The 25,555-nt window shown below is 33.7% G+C and overlaps 3 protein-coding genes across 3 annotated transcripts; 1 reads left to right on the top strand and 2 right to left on the bottom strand.

Moving 5' to 3' along the window:
• Positions 1 to 982: 982 nt before the first annotated feature.
• On the bottom strand, positions 983 to 3,935 carry LOC140976875 (uncharacterized). Its single transcript, XM_073441265.1, has 4 exons — positions 3,582 to 3,935; positions 2,644 to 2,778; positions 1,752 to 1,838; positions 983 to 1,205 (listed from the first exon to the last, which is right to left on the bottom strand). Exons 1-4 carry the CDS (start codon positions 3,708 to 3,710, stop codon positions 1,047 to 1,049), a joined length of 510 nt encoding a protein of 169 aa, XP_073297366.1. The 5' UTR covers positions 3,711 to 3,935; the 3' UTR covers positions 983 to 1,046.
• Positions 3,936 to 13,489: 9,554 nt separating this feature from the next.
• Positions 13,490 to 15,130, bottom strand: LOC140976874 (UDP-glycosyltransferase 79B3-like). The gene has a single exon (XM_073441264.1). The coding sequence runs from the start codon at positions 15,019 to 15,021 to the stop codon at positions 13,651 to 13,653; it is 1,371 nt and encodes a 456-aa protein (XP_073297365.1). The 5' UTR covers positions 15,022 to 15,130; the 3' UTR covers positions 13,490 to 13,650.
• An 8,337-nt stretch (positions 15,131 to 23,467) lies between these two features.
• On the top strand, positions 23,468 to 23,896 carry LOC140977719 (glutaredoxin-C9-like). Its single transcript, XM_073442461.1, has one exon. The coding sequence runs from the start codon at positions 23,468 to 23,470 to the stop codon at positions 23,894 to 23,896; it is 429 nt and encodes a 142-aa protein (XP_073298562.1).
• Positions 23,897 to 25,555: the final 1,659 nt, after the last annotated feature.

Raw genomic sequence — 25,555 nt, 5'->3', positions numbered from 1 at the left:
CTCACAAAATTGATAAGTGAAGAAGTTTAAAAAGAGTTTTCATGCTCGATTAATTGAAGTCGTTTTATAAAAACAACAAAGAAACTCATCTTTTTATGTATATATTATATTTATATGAGTCATATAGAATAGAAGAATGAAAAATAGGAAGACAAGGAGTGGAAGAAAGGCATAAAGGGAAGAATCCACTATATATCTCCTAAGATGAGATTCGTTTAATCAAATTCTTGATGCTCTCCGAGTGAAAATAGATAGATAGATCAAGGAAATGCATAATTATCTTATTAAAAGATATTATGGAATAATAATAAATAAAAAAAAAAGATGATCTTTATTCATGTTTCGTAAGTAATCAAAACTGTTTGAAATTGAGTTCATTTCCACGACAAATGGTATGTACTTCTCGACAACTATGCATCAATCTTTAGTTAAAGTTTAATTAGTAATTATTTTTATTTTCTCTTTAAAAAATACATTTTATTTTCAATGTTGGTGTTATTTTTTAAGGTTATATTTACAATACAATAAAAATTTTATTTCAAGTCCAAGAAACCATTTTTCTTTGTGATTCACCATTCATCAAGAATTTCTTGTTATTAGTAGACAAATTGTAGTTAATAAGATTTATCGGGAACCAAGAAAATGAATAAATAAATAATACCTTGACTTTTTTACAATTATTATTATTATAATGTTATAAAATTATAACTCTAATATTATAATTATAAAATTATTATATTTATGGAAAGTATATCTTATATTTAGTCATCATTAAAAAATGACTAAAATGGGAGTCTTGGTCCTTGGAAATAGCATACTGGTATGCATAAGCAATATCGAAAACTTGAAGATCCTTCTCACCTTATTCGTCAAATATCACCAAGATCAATATTTTGCAGCGAGTTTCACGAACGACAAAACGTGTGCATAATTCTTTACAAATGAATTAAACTCAATCATAGTGGGCAGCAATTATGTCCGATAAATGAGAAGGATAAATATTGCCTTTTATATCCAAAATTGAATATTTTCTGGTCATATTCAGTTCAAGCAGCAGCTTTCGGCTTGGATTCCTCAGAATTAGCATCCCTGAAACTAAAGACACCAAGAAGTCCACGTCCCTTGGCAAGCTGTTCGATCTCTTCTATTTTTTGCTTGAGAAGCTCCACCTCTTTCGCTAACTCATCATCACGTTGCCTCATTCCCTGGAATTCATTGCGAGCGAAATTACCGATGATTTTCTTAGTTGCACAACACCCAAATAAGTAAAAGGAAAATGATAAAACTACTGTGTAGATAAGTGAGATAAGGGAAATTTCCTCCATCTTCCATCATCAAAGCTGCACAGTGTGGTTCTCAACTATTCTCATGTGGTAACTAACTAGCAGCAAAGTTATGTTATCAATAGTAAGATACTCGATAATTGATGAAGGGAATGTCACACATTGCGTAGTTTTCCCCTAATTAATCACAGCAATAAATCATGTCTGCCACAATGACTTTAGATAAAGCTTAAAAACAGCTTGTATGGACTAAGTGAATATTGATGAACAGAACTCTTTCCAGAAGCATTCCTCCCATAAATGGTCACTACTTCAGTGTTGTCTTATAACACATACATAAATTTCATGTCACTAATTTTCTATGTCCATATGTCCCCATTTTGTGGTACTCAAGAAAAACTTATAAACACAGGTTCCATGGACAGAAAGGGGGAGGGGTGGGATTTGGGAAATTCCATGACATGTTACCTGCATTTCTTGTCTGCGAAGTTCCTCCTTCTTGGCTTCTGATCGAGAATTTCTTTGTACCTCAAAGTACAGAGCAGCTACAGCAACCTAATCATAGTATTTGCGATTCAGATCATATATGGATGCACATTTAGTCATTTGAAATCAAAGTCCTAATAGTTCAGAAAAATGTCACTTTGTTCCTAGCTAGTCACAAATACTGAATCCGAAAATGGAGCCAGGCTTTAAATGGCCCAAACTATATCACGAAAAATTGCAGAAACTATCAAACTACCAGATAGGAAATCCATATACGGGGAAAAAGACAAGGTTTGCTCCAGGAGATAAATCATCAACACTACAATAGCTTTGGGGTGTTATATATGATCATCAATCAGCAAAGAACGTTTTTTAGAGTATTTTAACATATCAAAGTCAGGTATATACACAGAAGGAAGAAGAGGAAGTATGGTACTAAACACACCATCATTGTTACAGTGTTCTTTTATTCTCACAAACACTGTTTAACATTCCACCTGTGCAACTAAAATTCAACTTTCTCCAACACAGGTAACCCGACCAAGAATCATCTTGTGAAGAGCATCAGTAGAATATAAAGTAAAACAAATTTCTATTACGGCACTGCATCTACCGTTTTCCCCAGGTAGGTTATATCAAGATATCATCAACTACATATCTTGTTTTGAAATGAAATTCACCTACAAAAATGTCTAGTGAAAATGCATGTCCCAAAAACATGCACAGCATCTGCACAGGTTATATTAAGTTGTCGTCTACTACTTATCTTGTTTTAAAATGAAATTCACGTACAAAAAATTACAGTGAAAAATCACGTAGATATCTCAAAAACTTGTGCAACTAAAAAGGAGTCGACTGAATAGAAATACAACACCGAGAAGACAAAAAATTCCCCCAGGAGATCAACTGCAGCTTGCACAGCTTTTTCTTCATTCAAAGGTCGAATTTCAACATCAGTAGCATGACCATATATACGCCGTTGCATGGTTGTGGTCATACGGTGATTGGCCTGGTTTCCATCATCAAAGTAAAGAGAAAATTTTAGATAAAATGGATCGAATATGATTTTTCAACTAGCACATTCTTGGACATATCCATCCATTATCACAATCACAAATAAAAAGCAATCCACAGAAAACAACGTGGATGGATTTGGGAAGTTTTCCACAATTTACTTTTCTTACATACATCAATGCGTAAAAGGCTCGAGTCTTCTATGAGTGAGGAGAGATAGGCGAAAGAATGGGAGGGAAAGGGCAAAGCGATACAAAAAACCCTGGAATGTATTGGATGAAATATTAGAAGTCCAATACATTAGGAAATATTTGGATGATCACTAATACCTATACAAACCACTGTCCTTCACTACTGAGCTTGGGCCATGGGAACTCAATGTATCCTTGATAAGAACAAATATAGGTACGATAAGAGTATACATTAGGAGATAAAACATGGATTTAAATGATAATGAAGAGAAGAACAACAATGATGAATAAACAATAAACCAAGTCCAACCCGATTCCCGGTGATTGCAAATTTAACCTTCTTGACATGTGGCTGGCTAAATTAAGGTGTATACATCGAATGCTATTAGGTAATTAAAATTTATTCAAAATAGGCCAGCGTGGGTGGGTTCATAACAAGACTTGGCATCCCCGAGACTGAGAACAGAAAATCTTCCCGGAACAATAGATTGGCATTAAACTAAGAAATCCCAAAACAAGATGCACAAAAAAAAGGTCAAACAACCAGACCCTTTTCCAGTATACTCGTAAATAGATACATGATCATCCGAGGAATTAAATCAAATACCTGAGCGATGCTAACGATAAAATTGCGGAACTTAGGGTGGATACCAGCCTCTTTCTTGAGTCTAGCCGCAATGGGTTTGCTCAGAGTCTTCAGCGCAAGCGTGCCAAGCTTCAATAGAGGTAGCACCATCACTGATCAATAGTTCTCTCCCACCTAAACAATCGATCTTTGAATCAACCTACAGAGAACCAGGCTGCTGAGTCTTGAGGCTATATGTGGAATGCGCATAATGACGAGGAACAGAGAATGAGAGAATGCAAGGGTTTAAGGGAGTGGAGATTCATGAAAAGGAAGGCGAACGCGTGCATTTGCTCTTCTGGTACCAGGGTTGGTGGACCGTGCTCGACGTGGCGTTTGCTCCATCGGGAGGGAATTAGAAACGCGTTTACTTGTTTTGCTGTGTCTCGCGTTTACAACACAAACGATTTTAACGAATATTTTTAACTATTATTATCATTATAATATAATATTATTTTCAAAATCTTTTTAACAACACCGAAATATATTAATAAAAATATTACAAAAACTCTTGTAATAAAGTTTAATAACTAAATTCTATGAGATATATCTTTTATTTGAGTCATCCTTAAAAAATATTATTTTTAATTGTAAATATAAGTAAGTTATGTCAAAAATATTACATTTTATTGTAAATATGAGTAGGATTGATACGTCTTAGAATAAATCCAGAAGACCGTCTCATAAGAGACTTACGCTAAAAATATATGCCCTTAGACAAACAATGCATTAATGTAAACAAAATTTTCGTGTAAATTTTTAAAAAAAATAATTAAAATAAAATAATCATATAGATTATATATAGATATAAGTATATTAAGACACTAAACTAAACTTATATAAAGACTCAATTTTTTAATTATCATAATGTGGGACCCACATATTTTGTACAAGCATGTTGACCCTTCTAATAAATGACAAAAAATTGTATGAGACGGTCTCATATGTCGTATTTTGTGAGATGGATCTCTTATTTGGGTCGTCCATGGAAAAATATTACTTTTTATGCTAAGAATATTATTTTTTTATTGTGAATATCGGCAGGGTTGACCCGTCTCACATATAAAGATTCGTTAGACCGTCTCACAAGATACCTGCTCCTAAAAAATATCAAAGGCAATATTGAATATGACTTAAAAAAAATTTTCATTTAAGTTACAGTAATAGAAATGTTTATAATTCTAGACTTCACGAAGTAAGTTGATATTTACAATCTATTTTGTGTTATCTCCACCTCATTTTATATGTAAAATATATGAAATATATTTACAAATGGAATGCAAATAGCAAGAAACGAAATGTAAATATCAACATACACTCATAATTCAATCTACTTGACTTTCAAATTTAAAAATAAAAATAAAAGCATGTCTGGAAAACTTAATCTCTATTTGAGTATTATTTTCACAACGCTTTCCATTTAAATTAGTAGATTTCGTCAATCGATTCATTCTTTTGATGCGTTCTGGCAATCAAGCTTGATTCAAATGGTTACGTTGTTTTCTTGCTTCTCTGATTGTTGAATAACTGGTTCTTTCCCATTGTCGCCGTCGAATAATATTCTGATGATTAAATTCATGTTTGTTTCACATAACATAATTGAAGAAATTATGAAAATCTGCTCTCGTACATATGATTTTTCTAAGTGACTCATTAGTTCATCAACGAAATATGTTTATATAGTACACATGAAAATCGATTATTTATAAGAAATGAGTAAAACAAACGATTACAAAAAAAAAAGATAATAAAATGACCTAACTTCGTATTTTCAAAGACAACATTGATCAATTTTGTAAGACGTACACCTATTTCTTTATTTTTGGGAAGTCTGTGGTCACCAATCTGCTTATGACATCTGAAAAATAAACATAACATAGTAGTTTAAAAACTGAAGATGCCTAAACTAACTTTGAGAAGAAATCTATTTTTCGAAAAATAAAATATTTAAGTTACCAAAATGTTTACTTTCTTCCACCATATATGCGTGTTTTTAGTTCTGTGAAGGATCTGAATTCATATTCATGCGATGGGAATGTTTCATCAAAGATCTCACATACTTGAGTTTTCACCACATAATTGATTTTATACTAGTTTTTTGTTGTTATATATTTCATAATATTTTCTGCAACTATCACATCTTTATTGCAAATAAATATTTGTCTTTTAGTATTGTTTAATATTCTTAGTACTGACTTCTTTATCGTCTATGTATTGGTAAATTCTACGAAAAGAGTAATTCTACAATCAAATAGAGTACGGTAAATATGTTCCTATATATATTATTGTGATTTTACAACAATTTAAAGGATACATCGCACAAAAGATATAAAACAATGTCAAACCAAACGATACAAACACATTGCAAGCTAAAAATCTTGTTGTTCCCAAAAACAAGAAGCTCATAGCGTCGAATCAAACGGAGTTCGAAGGGCCGATGCATCTTCGACGGAGTAACATCACAGATTGTATTGAATAGTGGTGGCATTGTTAGCTAATTTGTTCTATGATTTATGTGGTATGAATTACAAAATATGTGAGAGGTTTACATAGATAATTAATAATAATGTTGTTTGTTTGTTTGTTTTTGTTTGACAAAAATATGTTTAAATTTGTTTTGAAAATATTCTTTTATGGTCTAAGACACTTAAAACATATTTTATTATGATGTTTCAAGGAGATTAAATGTTTTGTTTGGGCGGAATATTTTTTTAAAAAATTATTATTTTAAAATGGTTAAATCTTAATCCAAATTTTTGGGATGATTGTTTTTGTGAGTAACAATTAATAAATCATGCATATATTTCAAAATACACATATATTTCAATAGAGACTGATTTGAGCATTTTTAAATCATAACAAGCCCCTCATATCTTCCAAAATATAAGTATATTTTAATCGATGTTGATATTATCTATATTTAAAAGAAAAACAATATTTAATGGAAAAAATAATTTAATATAACATCGATTTAATATATATGTAAAACATATTAAAATTTTATAGATGGAGAAAAAACTCTATTAAAATTTCTTAGAAAACTTGAACGAACAGAAGAAACTCAACATAAAACTCTAAAAATCGATTAAATATTTTGTAAAACATTGAAAATATATGTAATTTGAACGTATAAAAATAGTTTGGTTGAATCATTTTATCAAACATTTTGAATGCAACTTTTTGTCATTTGAAAGAACACGTAAAATGTTTTAATGATGCCTACCAAAACAAAAACAATAATTAAATACGATAAATAAACATGCATATAGATGTTGGGAGATTAACAACTCATACATCATCCATTCTTCCACTAAGGAATATATCCACCAGAAGATTTTGATTGATACAAATTCTTGTACAAACTCAATTTGAATTAGGACTCATCCCTTGCGTAATTGAAACTCCTAGCACGCTCTCGATTGTAGGTTGTAACCTCACAATCCACAAAATGTTTAATGTCTCTTATGCAAAGATTACAAACATAATCTTTTCGTCTTTGTGTAAAGACTATCACTCAACTATTCTATGAAATACAATTATCATGATGTATATGTATGAGTGATTTTGTGTGAGAGTTTAATCAATTACAATGTATGTTTCTCAAATGTATCCTCACACACTCTCATTGGGCTTGATCTTATTCCAACTTTATTTCTTCTTATAATTTGCACATACTTTGAATCTCCATCAGAAAATTGTTGTTTGGATCCTCAAAATATTGTATTTATGACCTTCAAGAATAATATAGATGTTAGATACAAAAATATTATCGTTTGGAATGGTTCTGTATGGTTTTGACATTAAAACATTCATATTTGAGATGATGACTACTTTTAAATATCGGGCTGGTTTCAAGTTTGTGCTGGGGTTGGTTCAAGTTTAGCCGCTTTCTTCTCTTGATTGTAATTCTTGATTAGTAGATTTGTAGGCAAAGTGATGAACATAAAAGTTGTAGTCATTTCTCTTTGTTTCCAGCATAATCAAAAATCTCTCAATTTTAAGTTTTTATGAGAGATATATACTCAAAAAACCAGACTATATACAATATAGAATTTTTTTCACTCAGTGCAGAACCAGCAAATTTGTTGCGATTTTTCACCATCTTACGATTCGACATGGGTATCAACTTTGGAAAATGATTTTATAGATTATTGTGTTATATTTGAATCATGTTATTTCGATAATTTAGAAGAGAGATATGATCAAAATATCATAACTGGTCATGTCTAGCCGACAATTGTATTTTAGTCATCCAAATCGATATTGCAGTGTCTGATTAGCATAGATAACATATGAATTAGTTGAGCCATCCCGAAATATGACTTGTATAAAATTGAGTTTTTTTCAACTGTTTTTGCCCACTGGTCATATGGATCACTGATTTGTGATATATTAACAAAATATCTCAGCTTGTCATATTTCAAACTTGACTAAATTCTTGTTCTAGCTTCTCAATTCTTGTAGCTTGACATATATCAGCTACACAATTAATGAAGTACGTTAGCAACATAATAACAAGTTTTGTTATCATCAAAATCAACATTGCAAGTGTTTTCGCAAAACCAATTAAAATATTGATACGTAGTTACATCAAGTTAGTAAAAAGCTTCACAAAGAATAAACAATATTAAATTAAAATTTCAAGTAACACAAAATGAAGATATATTTGCCAACTTAAATATTCATTAGACATTTAAGATGTTCTATTATTAATACTAAACACAATCATTGATGTAATGAAATTTCTAAGCATGCCAACACAAAAAATAATTCCATGGCAAGACTGAATATCATGTTGGTACCAAACTCAAGTACTTTTGTTGATGAATAAAAAGTGTTGGAACGAGTGTACCGAGTTTTCTTGACAATGCGTAACTCAAATATGAGTTTATTTGTCTATTTGATTCATTAGGGCAATATCCTTGAGCTTCTTGATAAAAACACCAACTTTGTCAATGTCATGTTTTCCGTCGCAACACACATGGTCCGATATTAACCAATAAGCTGCTTTAAGAATGTAATTGTGATGGTAAATAGATTTAATGATGGTAGTTGGGAAAGGAGATGTGCTTTCCATTATTTTTGCTGTTCTATAATGAAATTTGAAATCCAATGAAAGTAGAGTAACACTCCTATTTTACTGATGCTTCCTTTTAATCTTTTCGTTCATCATATTTCAAAATGCCCCCCAAAATACTTTAATTTTTTGTGCGGATCCTGATGGCCTATTAAGCTCTGTGGCATTTGTTTTGAAGATGGGCAGAGTTCTCTTTCTTGTAATCTTTGTGCTATTTAAATAAATGTAGAGAAATCTGGTTGACTGGAGCTGTTAAATTAGTCAAATTCTTAAATATGATTAATGCAAAATGTTTAAATTTGTGGGTGCAAAATTTCAGTGGGAAGCTAATGGATAGCTTAGGTTTCTCGTGGTAGTTTTTAACCTACTAAAAATAGGTATGAATGATTAAATCCATTGGTTTCCTCAGTTACTCCCACCTCTCTATTGTGGTTGAATGCTATTATCCTTTTCCTTGTGCAAAAATTACTTCAAGATATATCATGGCAGGGAACACTGGTTTTCAGATTGCATCGTCTTAGTATGTTTGGCGATACATATATTTTTATCTATACGCCTTTATGACATGCGAAGATTTGCGGTTCTGTTCACCGATTAAGCTTCACGCACCTCCAAAATTATATTTGTTCTTGATTCTAAACCATATGCGAGTTAATTAGTTTGGATTTGTACAGGCAAACGTTGTGTACGTAGATGTGCTGATAATGAATAATTTTCTGGAGATCTCATCATTGTAAGCATTTTTAGAGGATTCCTGTTTAGGAATGTTATTGTGTTAATCCTTGCAATTGTTCCTGGATCTTCCAGAGTATAGATTATTGTTCTTTTCAAAGGAAGTCTTGAAATATATATTCAACGGCTCCTCATTCGATCCCAAGTATAGGGCCCCGTTTTATGCATTCTAAAATTCCAATTTCCAAGAGATAAAATACATACATCAAGATCCAAGTCCTTTGTTAGTGTCTCGCTAATAATCGGCCTCGTTTGGCTCTTTGATAGAATAATAAATCGAACATAATTTCTTGATGGATGTTAAGGTGATAGTTTCTTCACAAATTTACAATAGAAACAATTACCTCGGGTTCGGAGATTGAGTCTTCAAAATCTTTGCGGTTAAGTGGATCGGGTCGATGTTTTGGTTTCTGTACAGACAAAAAGATGGTTAGAGGCCATCCAAGAGTTTTCCAATGTAATCTTTCCGATAATCAAATCAGTCCAGAGAGTTAATATTGCTAACCGAGCAAGATAGTCTATATCCTAAAACCATGACTAAAACATGGTATTTATAAAAGTGAGAGAGGCTAGTTACCCAATCACCTTGTGGGAATATGATTATTGCCATGGTAGAATCTTAAGATGATATGACTCCCTGGCTACCATTGGGCTCGGATTTCTCAGCGCCACTAATAGGCTTGGACCCTTAAGGAACGGTCTGTGGGCTCGGCTCAAAATTTTCATGGGCTTGGCACATTCGATATGTTCTTGAACTCAGTCTATTTTGGAAGAGACTATGGGCTCAGCCTTTTCCGACCCCTGGTTAGTAAGAATGCCTGACCCTTAACGGGCCAGACCAATTTTAAAGATGAGCTTAGGTCAGCCCAAATGTGACAATTTCAAGGACATTAATTACACTCGTTTGCCGGTTTGCGTCGGGGTATCAATGAATGAATGCCCAACAAAATCCTCGAAAGTAGAAAAGATAAGAGAGAGTAGGCATGGGCGGATCATGTGGCAGCACAACGACGAAGGTTTTAAACGGCAGCTCCTCTGAACCAGTGGTCGTATCAACATTCAATACTCATTAAGAATCATTCTAATTTATTATTTTTCCTTTTCTTCTGTTTTTCAAGATTAAGCAAAAACTATTTTTGATCGGCGGCCCAAAAAAATATAATTATACTTCATAATTAAATCGCACCCGAACAAAATTTTAGGCATTAAATATAATAACAATCGACTAATATTTGGTATCTTTTTGTACTGTTTCAATAATCATGATACAATTTATTATTTAATAATTATATGTAGATGACATTCTACAATAAACCAGTGACAAATAAACCCATTTGTCAAAGAGTAGGTCTCTTGTTAGACGGTCTTACGAATCTTTATCTGTGAAACGGGTCAACTCTACCGATATTTACAATAAAAAGTAATACTCTTAGCATAAAAAGTAATATTTTTTCATGGATGACTCAAATAAGAGATCCGTCTCACAAAATACGACCAGTGAGACCGTCTCACACAAGTTTTTGTTTTTGCCAAAAGAGGGACAATACCCAACTTATTGAAAGGGGATCGGTTACGGTGACCGAAAACGCAATGGAAGCACAAAAATTTTGATTTTAGCATAAAATTTTCGGCCACCAACATTCTTGTGTAGCAAATACAATAAACACAAAATGACATTCATAGTGTGTTAAGAAATGTACCTATCAATCACAAGGATTGATGTATGACTCCAACTAAGGTGTAAATACCTTAGCTCTTGTATGGCAAGAACTTCTACAAGCTTCCAAAGAGCACTCCTTGCTCTAAAATAAAGCCCACCACCAACTAGGTAGATCCCCTCATATTTTGCACTAGAAAAATATGAGGATTTTTCTTTGAGAAGTGAGTGTTTTCTNTCTTATTTGATTTTTAACAATTAAAAATCCATGGACTTAATTTAATTATCTCAAACATATTTGAGACTAATTAAACATTACTTGAATTTACTCAAGTCCACTAGTTCAAATAATTTATTTAAATTGAGCTCTACAAGACTCAATATTATTTAATCAATTCAACCCTTGAATTAATTTAATTATTTGGACTCTACTAGGTCCACTAGTGATTAATTAATTCAACACTTGAATTAATTTAATTTAGTCCATAATAATGTTTATGAAAATCACAATTTTCAAATACATTATTTATTTGGCCAACTTTTAATTTAAGAACACATTCATAAATTAAAATTATATTTCTCTCATAGAAGTCATACTTCTATTTTTCCTTACGCCTATAAACTCATTTATAAGCCGTTCAACACATTGAACTATTTTACTTCTCAACGGGATCCAGAAAGCTAGTACTTGTGTGGCTCTCAATGGTTCATTGATACAACTAGCCGTGGGTTCACATCTCTATGTGATTCGGACTAAACATGTCCTTATATGAGCATACCCCAATTGCTCCATTCTTATTTATCAACTCCTTGATAATAAGAACGTCATAACTCAAGTCTGATAGTACCCAACCAATCATGTTAAACGTCTAGCAGCATCGCTTACATGATTCCCTAGGTATCAAATGATAGTGCCTGCAAGAACCATTCAATTATGGTTAGCGTACAGTACGGTCCCTTCAACTCATATATCCCGACCGATTCGACAACCATTGGTATATCGAGAGTTGTCAATGAATCGATACTATGTGTCATTTCGTAGTTGCATCGATGGTGTAATCTATGAAACCCCTTTCATAATTACTACCATACTCTGATCAGAGATTTCAAACTACATATACATGAAAAACACATAGGATATCCATACCCGTAGGTAAGCGGTGAATCCCCGACTACAATGCATCGACTCCTATATGTTTCGACAGAACACCCAACCTTGCCACCTGATGACCCCATGAGAGTCGGTAAACAAGTCAAAGTGTAATTCTAGCACATAGAGTCTCAATGTTGTCCCGGGTCATAAGGACTAATGGTGTACAACCATAAACTAGGACTTTTCCACTCGATAAGTGAGAACCACTTGGAAAGTCCTTTAATGGAGGGTTGTTCAGTGCACTCTACCAGGAGCACCTATCTGCATGCTCGGACATCACAATGTCCCCTACCAATGAAACATGGTACTCACATCGCAGATACTAGTCTCAAGCTCGAGCGGCCTATATCCTTCTTAGCGGCGGCTGAATCGACTAGAAACCGTTTAGAATATATAGTATTCCAAATATGAGTTTCATGATACTCATCATATGAGCATCTCATATTCTTTCTACTATTTGTATATTCAAGGGCTTTATCTATGCAACTAGCATGAGTATGCAGATAAAGATGTGCCAAAACAATAATTTCAAATATTACTAAAATAAAGATTGCTTATACATAGAGTTTCATTGTGAACACTCGGCCAACACTTGGCTCGACGGGCACCTACTCTAACACTTATGCATAGTCATCACGTATCTATAGATTGTAGGGACAAAGTTGAAAGACAAAAACTTATGTGAGACGGTCTGACGGGTCGTATTTTGTGAGACGGATCTCTTATATGGGTCATCCATAAAAAAATATTACTTTTTATGCTAAGAGTATTACTTTTTATTGTGAATATCAGTTGGGTTTACCCGTCTCACATATAAAGATTCGTGAGACCGCCTCACAAGAGACCTATTCAAGTTGAAATTTTAGTCATGTTAGTTCGTCTCTTTTAGATTTGATCGCTAATATAACTTGATAAAGTTTGATTTGTTTGTTTGATATTGATTGCTATACACAAAGGTATGAATTTTTGTATTCGGTAAGGATTTACCAACATTTGCATTTACTCGAACTCTCTACTAGCGAGAGGTGAATCCTAAAACTAAGGATCTTGGTACTGATTCATTGCTTGTAATGGAGATTCAATCACGGATGGAAAAACCAGTTTTTATCTGATTAAAGCATATGAAAATGTCGGTCAATGATGTTGCTCACCAGTTAGATCGTAAAGCTATTACGTCAGAATTGAATTTAGAATGTATTAATAAAGATTAATGTCCTCTCTGATTGTTTGGTGCTGTAATGAAAGCTTTGTTTCCTTGAGAAAAAATGGAGTTTCCACACAAATTAGCATGCATTCATTCAATAGTCAACTCATATATATTTATCTCTATCATCTTCAAGTGCAGAAACAACAGTTCATCAACATGCAATAAACTTTGAATCGATCGACATATAATAAATCTCCAGGAACAAGAGAATCCATTATTAATATCTTATAGTTGGTACAGTTTTTGTATAAAATCATCAATGTAGTCATTCATAAATCCAGGCCTCCCCAAGGTTTCCCTCCACTTAGCATGATTGTTCTTGGTGATCTTCCCCAATTCACTATCTTGGTACATCACAGATTTAATAGCCCGGCACAGATCCTCCTTGCAGAACCATGCGTTTTCATCTCGTTCAACCTCTGCGCCCACCTTTATCTCATCCGCCAGTAGCCGTGCGTTCAAGATTTGATCTCCCAGCCATGGAACCAGCACGATTTGGCACTCACTCAACAAAGATTCCCACATGGATCCGAACCCGCAGTGGCTCACAAAACAGCCCACCGACGGGTGGTTCAGAAACTGAGCCTGTGATACCCACCCGCCATGAACCACCCCTCTGTCCCCGACCCTCTTCAGAAACCCCTCCGGCAACGCTTCTTCTATGGAGTTTGAGCCGTGGGGCTTCGACAGGGCTACGAAGAAAGGCAACCCCGTCATTTCGAAACCCAGCACCAGTTCTTGAAACTGTTCCTTCGACATAGTATTTTGGCTCCCGAACGCGCAGTAAACAACTGATTTTGGCTTGAATTTGCTCAGCCAGGTTCCCCATTTCTCATCTACATCAGTTTTCGGAGCTTCGGGCAACACCGGCCCGGAGAGAATCACGCGTTTCCCGTACTGGCTTCCCAGGTAATCGCACATGGACCCTTCCAACTCACTCACGGTCCGCACACCAATAGCGTCACAGTCCTGCAACGCAGTGGCCATGCGAACGTCGAAAGTGATGTTTCCGTAGCTGCCGTACAGAAAAGACATGGTCTGCGCTTCGTGGCCGCGGAGGACGATGGTCGTAGAAGGATACCCTTCAGGTAGTTCCATCATCTCCTCAACCGTCACTGGTCGATCTTTCGGGAAGTACCTGGACGGTACAACCCCAATAGCCATGACAGAAGCACAGATGACATTGTAGCAGACAGTTTTGAACCCAATCGTTCGTGCCATCTCAGTGATCCAGTACGCGAAGTCAAAGAATACGATGTCGGGTTTCAGAGTCCTAAGCAAACCCTCCACTTCGTCTGCCATGGCGTCGAAGGCTATGGCAAGCGGGTCCTTGGCGCTGAAATCGATATCGCTTGCTGTCTCCGCACCTAAAGGTAATCCTTCAACATGCGGAACTTTAACGGTGTAAAATTTAACGAGTGGTGAGTAAAGATCTAGGTTTCCTAGCTTGAGCGAACCCTTTTTTGGGACGAAAAAGGAGATTCTATGGCCTCTGTTAGCCAGTTCGTTGGAGAGTTGGGCATAGGGAATGATGTGCCCGATAGCCAACCACGGGAACATGGCGATATGAAGCTTTGATTCATCCATTTGAACCATTTTTTAGATTTAAGTTTAGACTTGTTGAAGAAATATGTGGGGATTTATATGCATGCACCGAGCGCTGCGAACAGAGAAACGGGTAGGTAGGAGAAGGAATGCACGAGGCAAGCGGACTGGTGGGGTAGCATTTGTTAGATATATAGTTTGAGTTATATGATAGATTTAGTTAATCAATATAACAGCTCTACAATAACAATTAAGAACTTTGGTTATACTTAAAATTCCAGATACGGAAGTTTATCTTCTTCCTCTTTCAATTCTCTTCTGTAAAAGACTCTCCTTGAGATATTATCATCAATGGAGATTCATGATGATTCGAATTAAATCTTTACAGCATTTTCTCACACGCGTTTTTTAACTCTGTAACCACGATTTATCGCAATCCAACAGTAACCGCTCCAAGCTCGAAGATAACTATCTAAATTATATTTTATTAATCGGTGAAGATTTTTAATTTTGGTTGTATACCGATTTTTTTAATAGTTTTAATCTTTTTCCTACAAGAGTGGTAACAACGATTTTGTGATTCATTTGTCTCGTCAAATTCCATCTACACAAATAAAAGCTAATACTAAAATTTGATTACATAGGTACTAAAATCGTGAAAAACTGAAATTAGAGAGAACTATCCAAGACCAAAATTTAAATTTTCCCTTGATTTTACTATGAATAGCATTGTAACAAGAAATTATCTAATGATATTAATAATTGAAATATAAAAAAATTATAGATAAGGAAATGTAATATTAATGAGGTAGTGTTATTTTTTATATGATTGTTGTAGATGAGATAAATGAATGATTTTAATATATATATATATAATCACTATCATAATGTAGATTGAGTTTCTTACCCAACACTTCCTTTAATGTGCAATCGGTAATCGGAAGATGTCATTATTCATCGATGAGAGGAAAGACACACTGTAAAAATAGACAACTGTTGAAATCTCATAATTTTTGCATGTGTATTTAGATTTCTCTGAATCTTTAAAAGCTAACACCAGAATTTCAGGGATGTGGTTCGATGCACATATGATCATCTAAGCCTTTGGATGTATATTTCTAGAGATTTATTCTACTTATTTCATTCTTTAATATCTCATAATAATCTTATCGAATGACTCATTATATTGCTCTCATTATATTATCATCACATAAATTGCACAAAACAAAATCTCGATTAATCATCGAATGAATGATTGTAGGATATAACGATCAAATGAATGAATGTTTACAATGATTAACTAAGATATATAGATTCTGTTTGAATCTGACGAATTTCTTGATTTATCTGAAAAATACATTCGATTGAATTCAAGTTCAAGTCGAGACAACCCGATCCGATTGCCCACTCCTATTTTAGTCGTGGGTTGTTAATAAAGGGGCATGCAACATTGTTTACAACTTTTAATACCACATGGGCACAACCATATCACAAACTATAAAACTTATAGCTTATATTTTGCCATATTATATTATATTACAATACCAGTCACAATAACTATGTACTAATGTTGAGATAAGGTAGGTCATATGTCAATATCACTCCATATCAATCAATTCAATGTTATATTATTATGGTTAAGCAGACACTGTCACTTAGTTTTTTGGGAACTCCATCACACCGATTGGGAGCAAACAGAAATCTTTTTATGTCGGGTCAGCAGAATTTCAATAATATTTAATATGTTAATTTTGCTTGATTTGATACTGACGAGGATTAAAAATATGATTAAGATGTCATTTCGACAATAAAAAAACCAAAAATTGCTAACTATCGTTTGGAAATTTTTTAATATATGAAACTCACTGAAAATTTAAGGTCCGTCTCCAGCAAACGACACTAGTCCAGACACAGGTTCCGAATTTGTCCTGAGATAATTCCAGAAGACCGTTAAAAGCGGACCGGAAGGTGTCCCGACGTAACCACTTCGACGCTCAAATCAGAGACTGAGGATATAAGGGAGAGCAGCTAAGGGTGCTGCTGGAAAATAATATAGTGAATGAATCAGTTATACATCCGAACCTGATATTTATAGGAGAATATTTGGATCCGTGCTGAGCTGTCTTTCATTTAGGCTAGGGATGAGGCAGAGATAATGGCCTTAGGGCCCTTTACTGGTCGGTGATTCGTGGCGGCGATTTCTGGTCGGTGGGCCTGAGGGCCCTTTACTTCGCGACGACCTTGTTGCTGTGGTTCTTCGGCCCGATCCCGATGTTCGCCACGTCGGTTATTATGGTGGTTCTGCTGCACTCTCTCGACAGCGACACCACTTCGCTGGTGAAGAATCGGTCGGTCGGAAACAAACTGCTGAAGAAATTCGAGGGGAGCCGGATAGAAAAGAGGGTGTGTTTTTAAAAACATTTATTGATATTGTGTGAGACGGTCTCACGGGTCGTATTTTATGAGATAGATCTCTTATTTGGGTCATCCATGAAAAAGTATTACTGTTTATGCCAAGAGTATTACTTTCTGTTGTGAATATCGGTAGAGTTGACTCATCTCACAGATAAAGATTTGTGAAACCGTCTCATAAGAGACCTTATCCCCACTCCCAGTAGATATCACATAATAAGTTAGATTTGTTGGGTCGATCCGTCCGGACGATCGATCATGCAAATAAGTAAATTGGAATGAAAATTTTTCAACCTGTCCAAATATTTATCATGCATGCAGTTGCTATCATCTTGGCCCGCTTTAGCAATTAATATTGCATATCAAAATAGATGAAAATTTACTGCTTTTAATTATGGATGCTGTTGCTATCAACCGAGTATCAAACTTGAAATGGCTTTATGATCACATTAATTTGGATCTTGATATTGCCTCCTAATTATAAAGTCATCTTTATCAGATGTAAACAACTAAAACATTTTTTATTGATTTTTTTTAGGCGGGTAGGTAGGAAGCTAAGTCATGTCATATTTGGTAAATCTCAAACGAGATTTTGGTGTCAGATAAACAATAAACGATCCAAAAAATTTCGATTTATGAATTTACTTGAAAATATTGGATTTGTCTCCTCGTTTTGGAACTTGGAAATTTTTACCTAATTGTTTTATAACATTTTTTAACAGTCACAACTTGCATGGGTTGGTGGGATGTTTTTTTCCATAAAATATAATATTATAGTCGAATTCTTTTCATCTTACACGTGATTTTTATCTTAATAATTTTTAAGTTTTTAACGTAAATCTCGGTATCCAATTTTATTCTATATTTCTATATTTATATCACAAGATGCCGTATCTGAGACCAACAACACTTGAATTGTAGTATAACGTATAATTTAAAATATTTGAGCTATGTCATTATCACTTACTAAAACTCTAGATAAAAAAGACAAATATTTGACTGTACCTTATCCATATGATCAAACAAGTATTTGTTTGTGCTAAAAATTGAATTATTTTTATAAAGACTGGCGAAATTTTGAATGTCAAATTATATTTACCTGAATCGCAAAATCCAAAATTTAATCAATATTAGATAACGTTGAATGCCCCTGTTTTACTTTTAGACTGTTATTTGTCTTCAATTCTTTCTCTGACTTCAACGAAATGATTTGGTGTCACTCTCCGAGCCCGGACTCGCGCCTGCGAGGCTATACAATGGGCTTCTATAGCAACTACTTAGTATTCGTCTTCGTTTTACGAAAATGATTAACCCAAGTTACTATAGAAGTCAACTGTAGCATATTATAAACTCATTTTAAATCTTTAATTTTTAAGACATGGGACAAGAGGTATCACATTTGGGTAATAAAATTATTTGTAAATTAGGTATTAAATCACGGCAAAAATTTTAAAAAGTAGAAATAATGTGATTTAAATACAATCCACAAAATTATTCAAAGGTTTGATTTGAACATGCATTGAAGTGTCTGGTTTTAATTATTTATATTCTAAATTTCCTCGATTATTTTATATCTACCATTCCATGACTAGTTGTAGTTGAAAACAAGGTGTTGTACTTATTTGTTGTAGAACCAAATATTAATGGCATAAAAAATTCTTCTTCCACATAGATACTTATTATTATTCAAATTTGATCCAATATGATTTCAGCCCAATTTTGAAAAGGACTCAGTATTACTAAATACTACCTAATAAATTTAACCAACTTAATCACATAATTTAATTATATTGTTTAAAAATAGCTTAATACTCTCTCTATATATATTTTTTAACTAATTGATGGAGTACAATCATTTAACGATTATCTTCTATTTATTGTATGAATAGAAAAGACTAACAATTAATTGATGGTGTCGTGAGTATTAATCACGCTTTAGTTGTACAAATTATACAGATAAAAATTCTTGTGAGACGGTTTCACAGATCAATTTCGTGGGTCGGATCTTTTATTAGTGTAATCCATGAAAAGTATTACTTTTTATATAAAGAGTATTATTTTTTATTGTGAATATCGGTAGGATTGACCCGTCTCACAGATAAAGATTCATGAGACCGTCTCACAAGAAACCTACTCAATTATAAAACTTTGTAATAAATATAACAATCTATAATGTCAACAACGAGCAGATCAATTGTGAGAGACAGACCATCGAGTTTAATTATTTATATTTATAATAAAAAATAATAATTATCTAAACAAAAAATAGGACTTTTTATTTAAGCCCTAAAATTAATAATTACATAATTCCATTTAATGTAAAACGTATAAAATAATACAATAATTAATGTAGGCAAGTGTCTCATTGGCTTTCGGGCAAGAAGAATTAAAGTTTGACTATTTAATATCTAAAATTCTCACCCAATAATTTCGGTGACGAGAAAAATCACACTTTTCGAAAAGATCATGCGTCCTTCACACACGTACTTACTTTTATGTAATTGAGTCTCATGTGAGACCGTCTCACGGATCTTAATCTGTGAGACGGATCAATCTTACCGATATTTACAATAAAAAGTAATATTCTTAGCATAAAAAATAATATTTTTTCATGAATGACACAAACAAGAGATTCGTCTCACAAAATACGACCCGTGAGACCGTCTCACACAAGTTTTTACCCTTTTATATATCTATTTATTATAATTTAGATAAATTTCTAATAAATTGAAAATGCATTGGGTTTCGGCTATATCGCATTGTCATCATTTAACTATTATATTGTATCATCTTTTTCAACATATTTTTTTACTTTTTATATAGTTTATGATTTGGAAGGTGCCCAAATTTTTTTTACCATTAGATTTCTTCGATAATTGAATTAGATAGAATATAAAATTTTAGAATTATTTTTTTAAAAAAATTAAAATTAATATATAATTTTTTATTTTTGCAGCCTATTAGATGTGTGGGCATGAGGTAGAGACCTTTTGGGCCTCCCCTTAGTTTCCGGATATGGCTTCAATTATCCTTCAAAATTAATAAAATAAAATAAAATCAATGGCTATAAAATTTGATAACAACCTCTACACCGCCCACTAAATCATCTAGCTACGCGTGCTGTTATTTCGACGTGACTGCAACAGCTAAAGTTAGGTAAATACATTATCGAATTTTAATCGAATAATCTAGATTTTTAATTGATTTTTATAATATTTTAGTTATATATTACTTTATCGAATTTGAATCGGACTCGACTGCTTTGTACTTTAGTAGCGTACATTTGGAATGCTTATGTCTCGCCTCTCAATCTGTAAACATCTTGAGTCTACTATGGATCGACGCCAAACAACGCTACCTTAGGACGACTACGAGCTTAAACGAATGTGTTCAATTTTCTCAAAGTTGAGAGAAAGTAACGATTGTGAGATCCATGATAATTCTTCTTGCATGCAGAAAGCAAAACGAGGTAGGATCAACGACTAAGTCCTTTTTATTTGTTTTGTAATTCAAAATGTTTGGTAAAGATTAAATAATATATTTTATATGCACAAAAATACAAATGTAAATAAAATAAAAGGGAAATAATCAATCTTACCCACCACGCTTACTTGTCCATTGGGATTTGGGTGGGACAATGAATAGTTAAATAGCATTATCAACTAATTTAACACCCAAGCCTTGGTTGGACTTTTTTTTTCGATATCCTAATATAGGTGCGTAGAAGACTCGAACTTGAGTCAATACATGAGAAATTTTGGTGGGATCATTGGGTCAAACCCTCGGCCTTGGACTTTATTTCATTTTCGCATTGCCTGAAACACATATTTTACTTCGATGACATTTACACCACACAACATATTTTTTGGAACTAAAACTTTTTCCCGCCTCATTTTCCCACACGATAGAATTTTAAGAAGCTCAAAGGCTCCAGAGATTGTCTAATAAGTGAAGTTTGTGCGACAGATTTACGACTCGACTTGACCATGAAAAATATTAATTTTTACGTCCAAAATATTATTTTTCATTACAAAAGTATCATTGATTGTTATTTATTTTATGAAGAAATATTGTGTAACATATGTTGATTTTACAAAAGTATCATTGATTGTTATTTTTTTATGAAGAAATATTGTGCAACATATGCTGATTTGAGTGAAAAATTACTTTTTTGTCAAAAATATTATTTTCCAATGCATATATAGACTGATTCGACCCATATCATGAATATAGATTCATTTGACCATTACATATAATACTTACTCCTAAAGGAAAAAAAATATTTTCTAACCAAATTCTGGGATTCTGATTCAGTTTGGATAATGTTTTTATTGTTAATTTCTAATGTATTTAACCTTTTGTGGAAAGATCTTTCCAAGTACATCGTGGCCATTGTGAAAGATCGGCGATGTAAATGAGCGAGCCGGACAGTATCAGATTTAAGTTTGGCTCGTTTTAAAATTATTAAGCTCGTGAATATCTCGAGTTTGGCTCGTTTTTTATGTTTAACGAGTCTGAATCGAGTTCGACTCGTTTTCGAGCTCGTTGAGCATTTTTAGACAAAATGTCCACTGAGATATGCGAATTTAAGGAGATAAATACATCATTTTATAGTCTTTCAATCACTTTTATTACACTTAGTGATACTCACGGGAAATTTAGGGTATGATTCCAACAAGTGTCACTAGTCCAGACGCATGTTTCGAAATTGTCCTAAGCCTAAAATCACGAATAAGACAGTTAGAAAGAGGGGGCCAGGAGGGTGTTCCGACGTAGCCCCTCCGGCGCTCAATTCAGATACTAAGGATATAAGGGATAGCAGCTAAGGATGCTGCTGAAAAATAATATAGTGAATGAATAAATCGTACGATCAAACCTGGTATTTATAAGAGGGTACTTGGGCCCTTGACTGGCCTTCCACCTTGGTATCTGTTTGGGCCTAACCCTAGTGGACCCATCTATGGGGTATCACTCAGATTTCGACCGAGGCGATGCAAGTTATATAGTACTATTCTAGGTCGAGCTCGAGCTCGAGTTCGACATAAACGAGCTCGAGCTCACGAACATGCTTACGAGACGAATATTCTTAAGCTCGAGCTCGAATCGATAAGCTTAACGAACGATCTCCAACTAGTTTTTTATCGAGTCGAGTTCCGAATATTTTGCGAACGACTTGATTATATTACATTACGACGGATGATATGGATGTAATTGATAGTTGATACCATGATATGTTTCGTGGTATCTTAATCTAAATCGGAGGAGCATTATTCGTTCTTGAGATTTTGGCAGATTCTAAAAATCATGAAGCATTGTGAGGTATTGACATTAAACATCACGTATTTTACGATCCAGCATGATCAGTGTGAGTGTAAACATATTTTTTTTAAAAAAAATAATATAATTTTAATTACTTTAAGTTGAATCACCATTTAGGATTAGATGCATTTTTTTAAGTTGGTGAAGATATTTTGTTATAGTTGGGCTTCGAAATCTAAATCTCATCCAAAATATTTAGATTAAGTCTCTTGTAAGATTGTCTCACGAATCTTTATATGTGAGACGGGTCAGTCCTACCGATATTCACAATAAAAAGTAATACCCTTAGCATAAAAAGTAATATTTTTTCATGGATGACTCAAATAAGATATCCGTCTCACAAAATACGACCCGTGAGGCCGTCTCACACAAATTTTTGCCAAATATTTATGTAATTTCAAGTTCAAAAAATTTAAGTCTTAAAATTACGAGACTTATTGATTAATTTTTGGCAAATATACAAAACTCCAGAGCTCGTTGTCAATTATTTGTCATGTTATTTATATATTTATTGAAAATATTAATATTAAAAATAAAAGCCTGACGAATAATCGAGTATTAGAAAGGCGTCACAGACGTCGCAACTTGTATGGAACCCGCGTGGAGCTACCACAGACGACTACATAATGGTGGGCCCACAACAGTATCCGTGACGTCCTAACTTCCGTCACAGCCGTTGACGTTGGAGTCTGCCATCATCTTCCCTTCCAATTCGGACTATATAATTTCCCCACAGCTCCTCCGTTATCCTCCCCCTCCCCTCACCATGCAGCAAGCCCTCCCATACCAAGATTGGTTCGCCGAAACCACCGCCTCCGGAGGCAGACGAGGAGGCTCCTCCACTACTCCGGCAGGAGTCAATGACGCCGCCAGTGTCAGTAGGCTTGTTTCTGAGAACGCAGTGGTGGTGTTCGCTAGAAAAGATTGCTGCATGTGCCACGTGGTCAAGCTCCTTCTTCACGGCCATGGCGTCAACCCGACGGTTTTCGACGTCGACGAGGCTAACGAAGACGACGTGGTCAACGAATTGTCTAGGATCATCGGCGTCGATGGATCGGGGAACGCCACGAGGCTGCAGTTCCCGGCTGTTTTTGTGGGCGGAGAACTGTTCGGAGGACTGGAGAATGTGATGGGCGCTCATATATCCGGCGAATTGGTGCCCAGATTAAGAGAAGCTCGAGCTCTGTGGCTCTGACTTACTGGGTCCAAATCAATCAATGTCTCGAATTTTGGAACATAAATTATAGACAATCTGATGTAGATCATGCAAACTCTGTTTGATTTGGTTTTGTACATAATCAGCTGATTTTTGGACTCAAATTTAGATTCGGTTTGATGATTTCTTCTTCACCAATTTCTTAATCTTTTAGTTAGATTGGATTGATCGATAACTCTGAAATAAAGATCGATGTTAATGAAGATCCCAATGATCCAAAACTCTGATGGGGTTGGATCTTAGTCACAGGCATATTCTTGAATTTCATAAATTATTTTTAGTGGTACACAATTGTTTTTTTTTTACTTTTATCAAATATAACCATATCATTAACGTTCCACAATGTATAATTTTGATATGTTGTATATTTATCTGATAATAATTTGACATTTATTTATTGGAGGTATAATTTTGATATGTTTAATTATATTACATTAAATATATGAGTGTCATCTCATCGGTGTTCAATATATGATTTTATATCTTTTTAAAATTTATTCAAAAATCTTATCTATTCATTTCATGTCACCTAAATGGGTCTAAATAATAAAATTAAAGTAGGCAGTCGAGATTTTAAAACATCAACTTGTACCATGAAGGCATGACGTATAAATTGCCGGAGTTTAATATATAATATAATAATTTTAATGGCCATTTAATGAAACTTATGCATTGAAATAATTCCCAATTTGATCTTCAATATTTTAGGAGATTCTTAATTCAGTGTTTTTTTTAGTGGCCCGAAATAGTTCCTAATATTTTGGACATTTGACCTATTTTACTATGAGTTCTCATTTTATCTCTAATTTAATTTTTATTTATTTCTATTTTTCAAATTTTTTTTAGTTCATCGTACTTTCGTAAAATAAATTAAATCTCATACATTTTGACCAAAATGTTGTCAAGTCATGTATGTGGGATTTTGCAGACAACTCCTCACAGTGTAATCACACAATCACAATAGATGGTTTTGGCCACATACTCCTTAAACAACACCTCTCAACGTTTTTTTAGTTATCTATCTCAAGGCGCAAAGAAAAATTTAATTTGAAATAAGAATAACATGATTTAGTTAAGAACCTAATGATTTTAATTAAAAAAAATACTATATATTATTACATTATAAATAATATTTTAATAATATGCATATCATTTTGATCAATTATATTCATCATGATAAACTTGCATTTGTTGAACTTATTTTTTTGTCTTTTTTAATTTAAGGTGGCTTGGAGTTGATTAACTTTCCACCATGACAAAGGATCCTCATTATAGTTTTATTTCACATCTTATAATGATATTTTTTATTCAAGCTTTATATCTTTCAAGTGTAAAGTTATCTTGAGCAATTTCATTTCTTGTGGTTGGAGGTTTTGACATGTTCTTATTTGGAGCATTATTTCGAAAAAATTTATAGAATCCTTCAATTTTGGGTATTGAAGTTTTCCTTCATCACCACGCTTGCTACGAAATTGGATTAATATTTTATATAAAATGTCTCTCTTAGTTTATAGATTATGACCTTGTGATCACATGGTAACGTGAACAATAACTTTTTTACTCATTTTTTTGTGTATAAGATTTAATCAATTGTTAATTTCATTATGATGTAGATAACATTTTCTCTACAACATAATG

Source organism: Primulina huaijiensis, chromosome 5 (assembly GCF_012295235.1).
Source record: "Primulina huaijiensis isolate GDHJ02 chromosome 5, ASM1229523v2, whole genome shotgun sequence".
NCBI lineage: Eukaryota > Viridiplantae > Streptophyta > Magnoliopsida > Lamiales > Gesneriaceae > Primulina > Primulina huaijiensis.
This window is presented reverse-complemented; position numbering and strand designations above follow the sequence as displayed.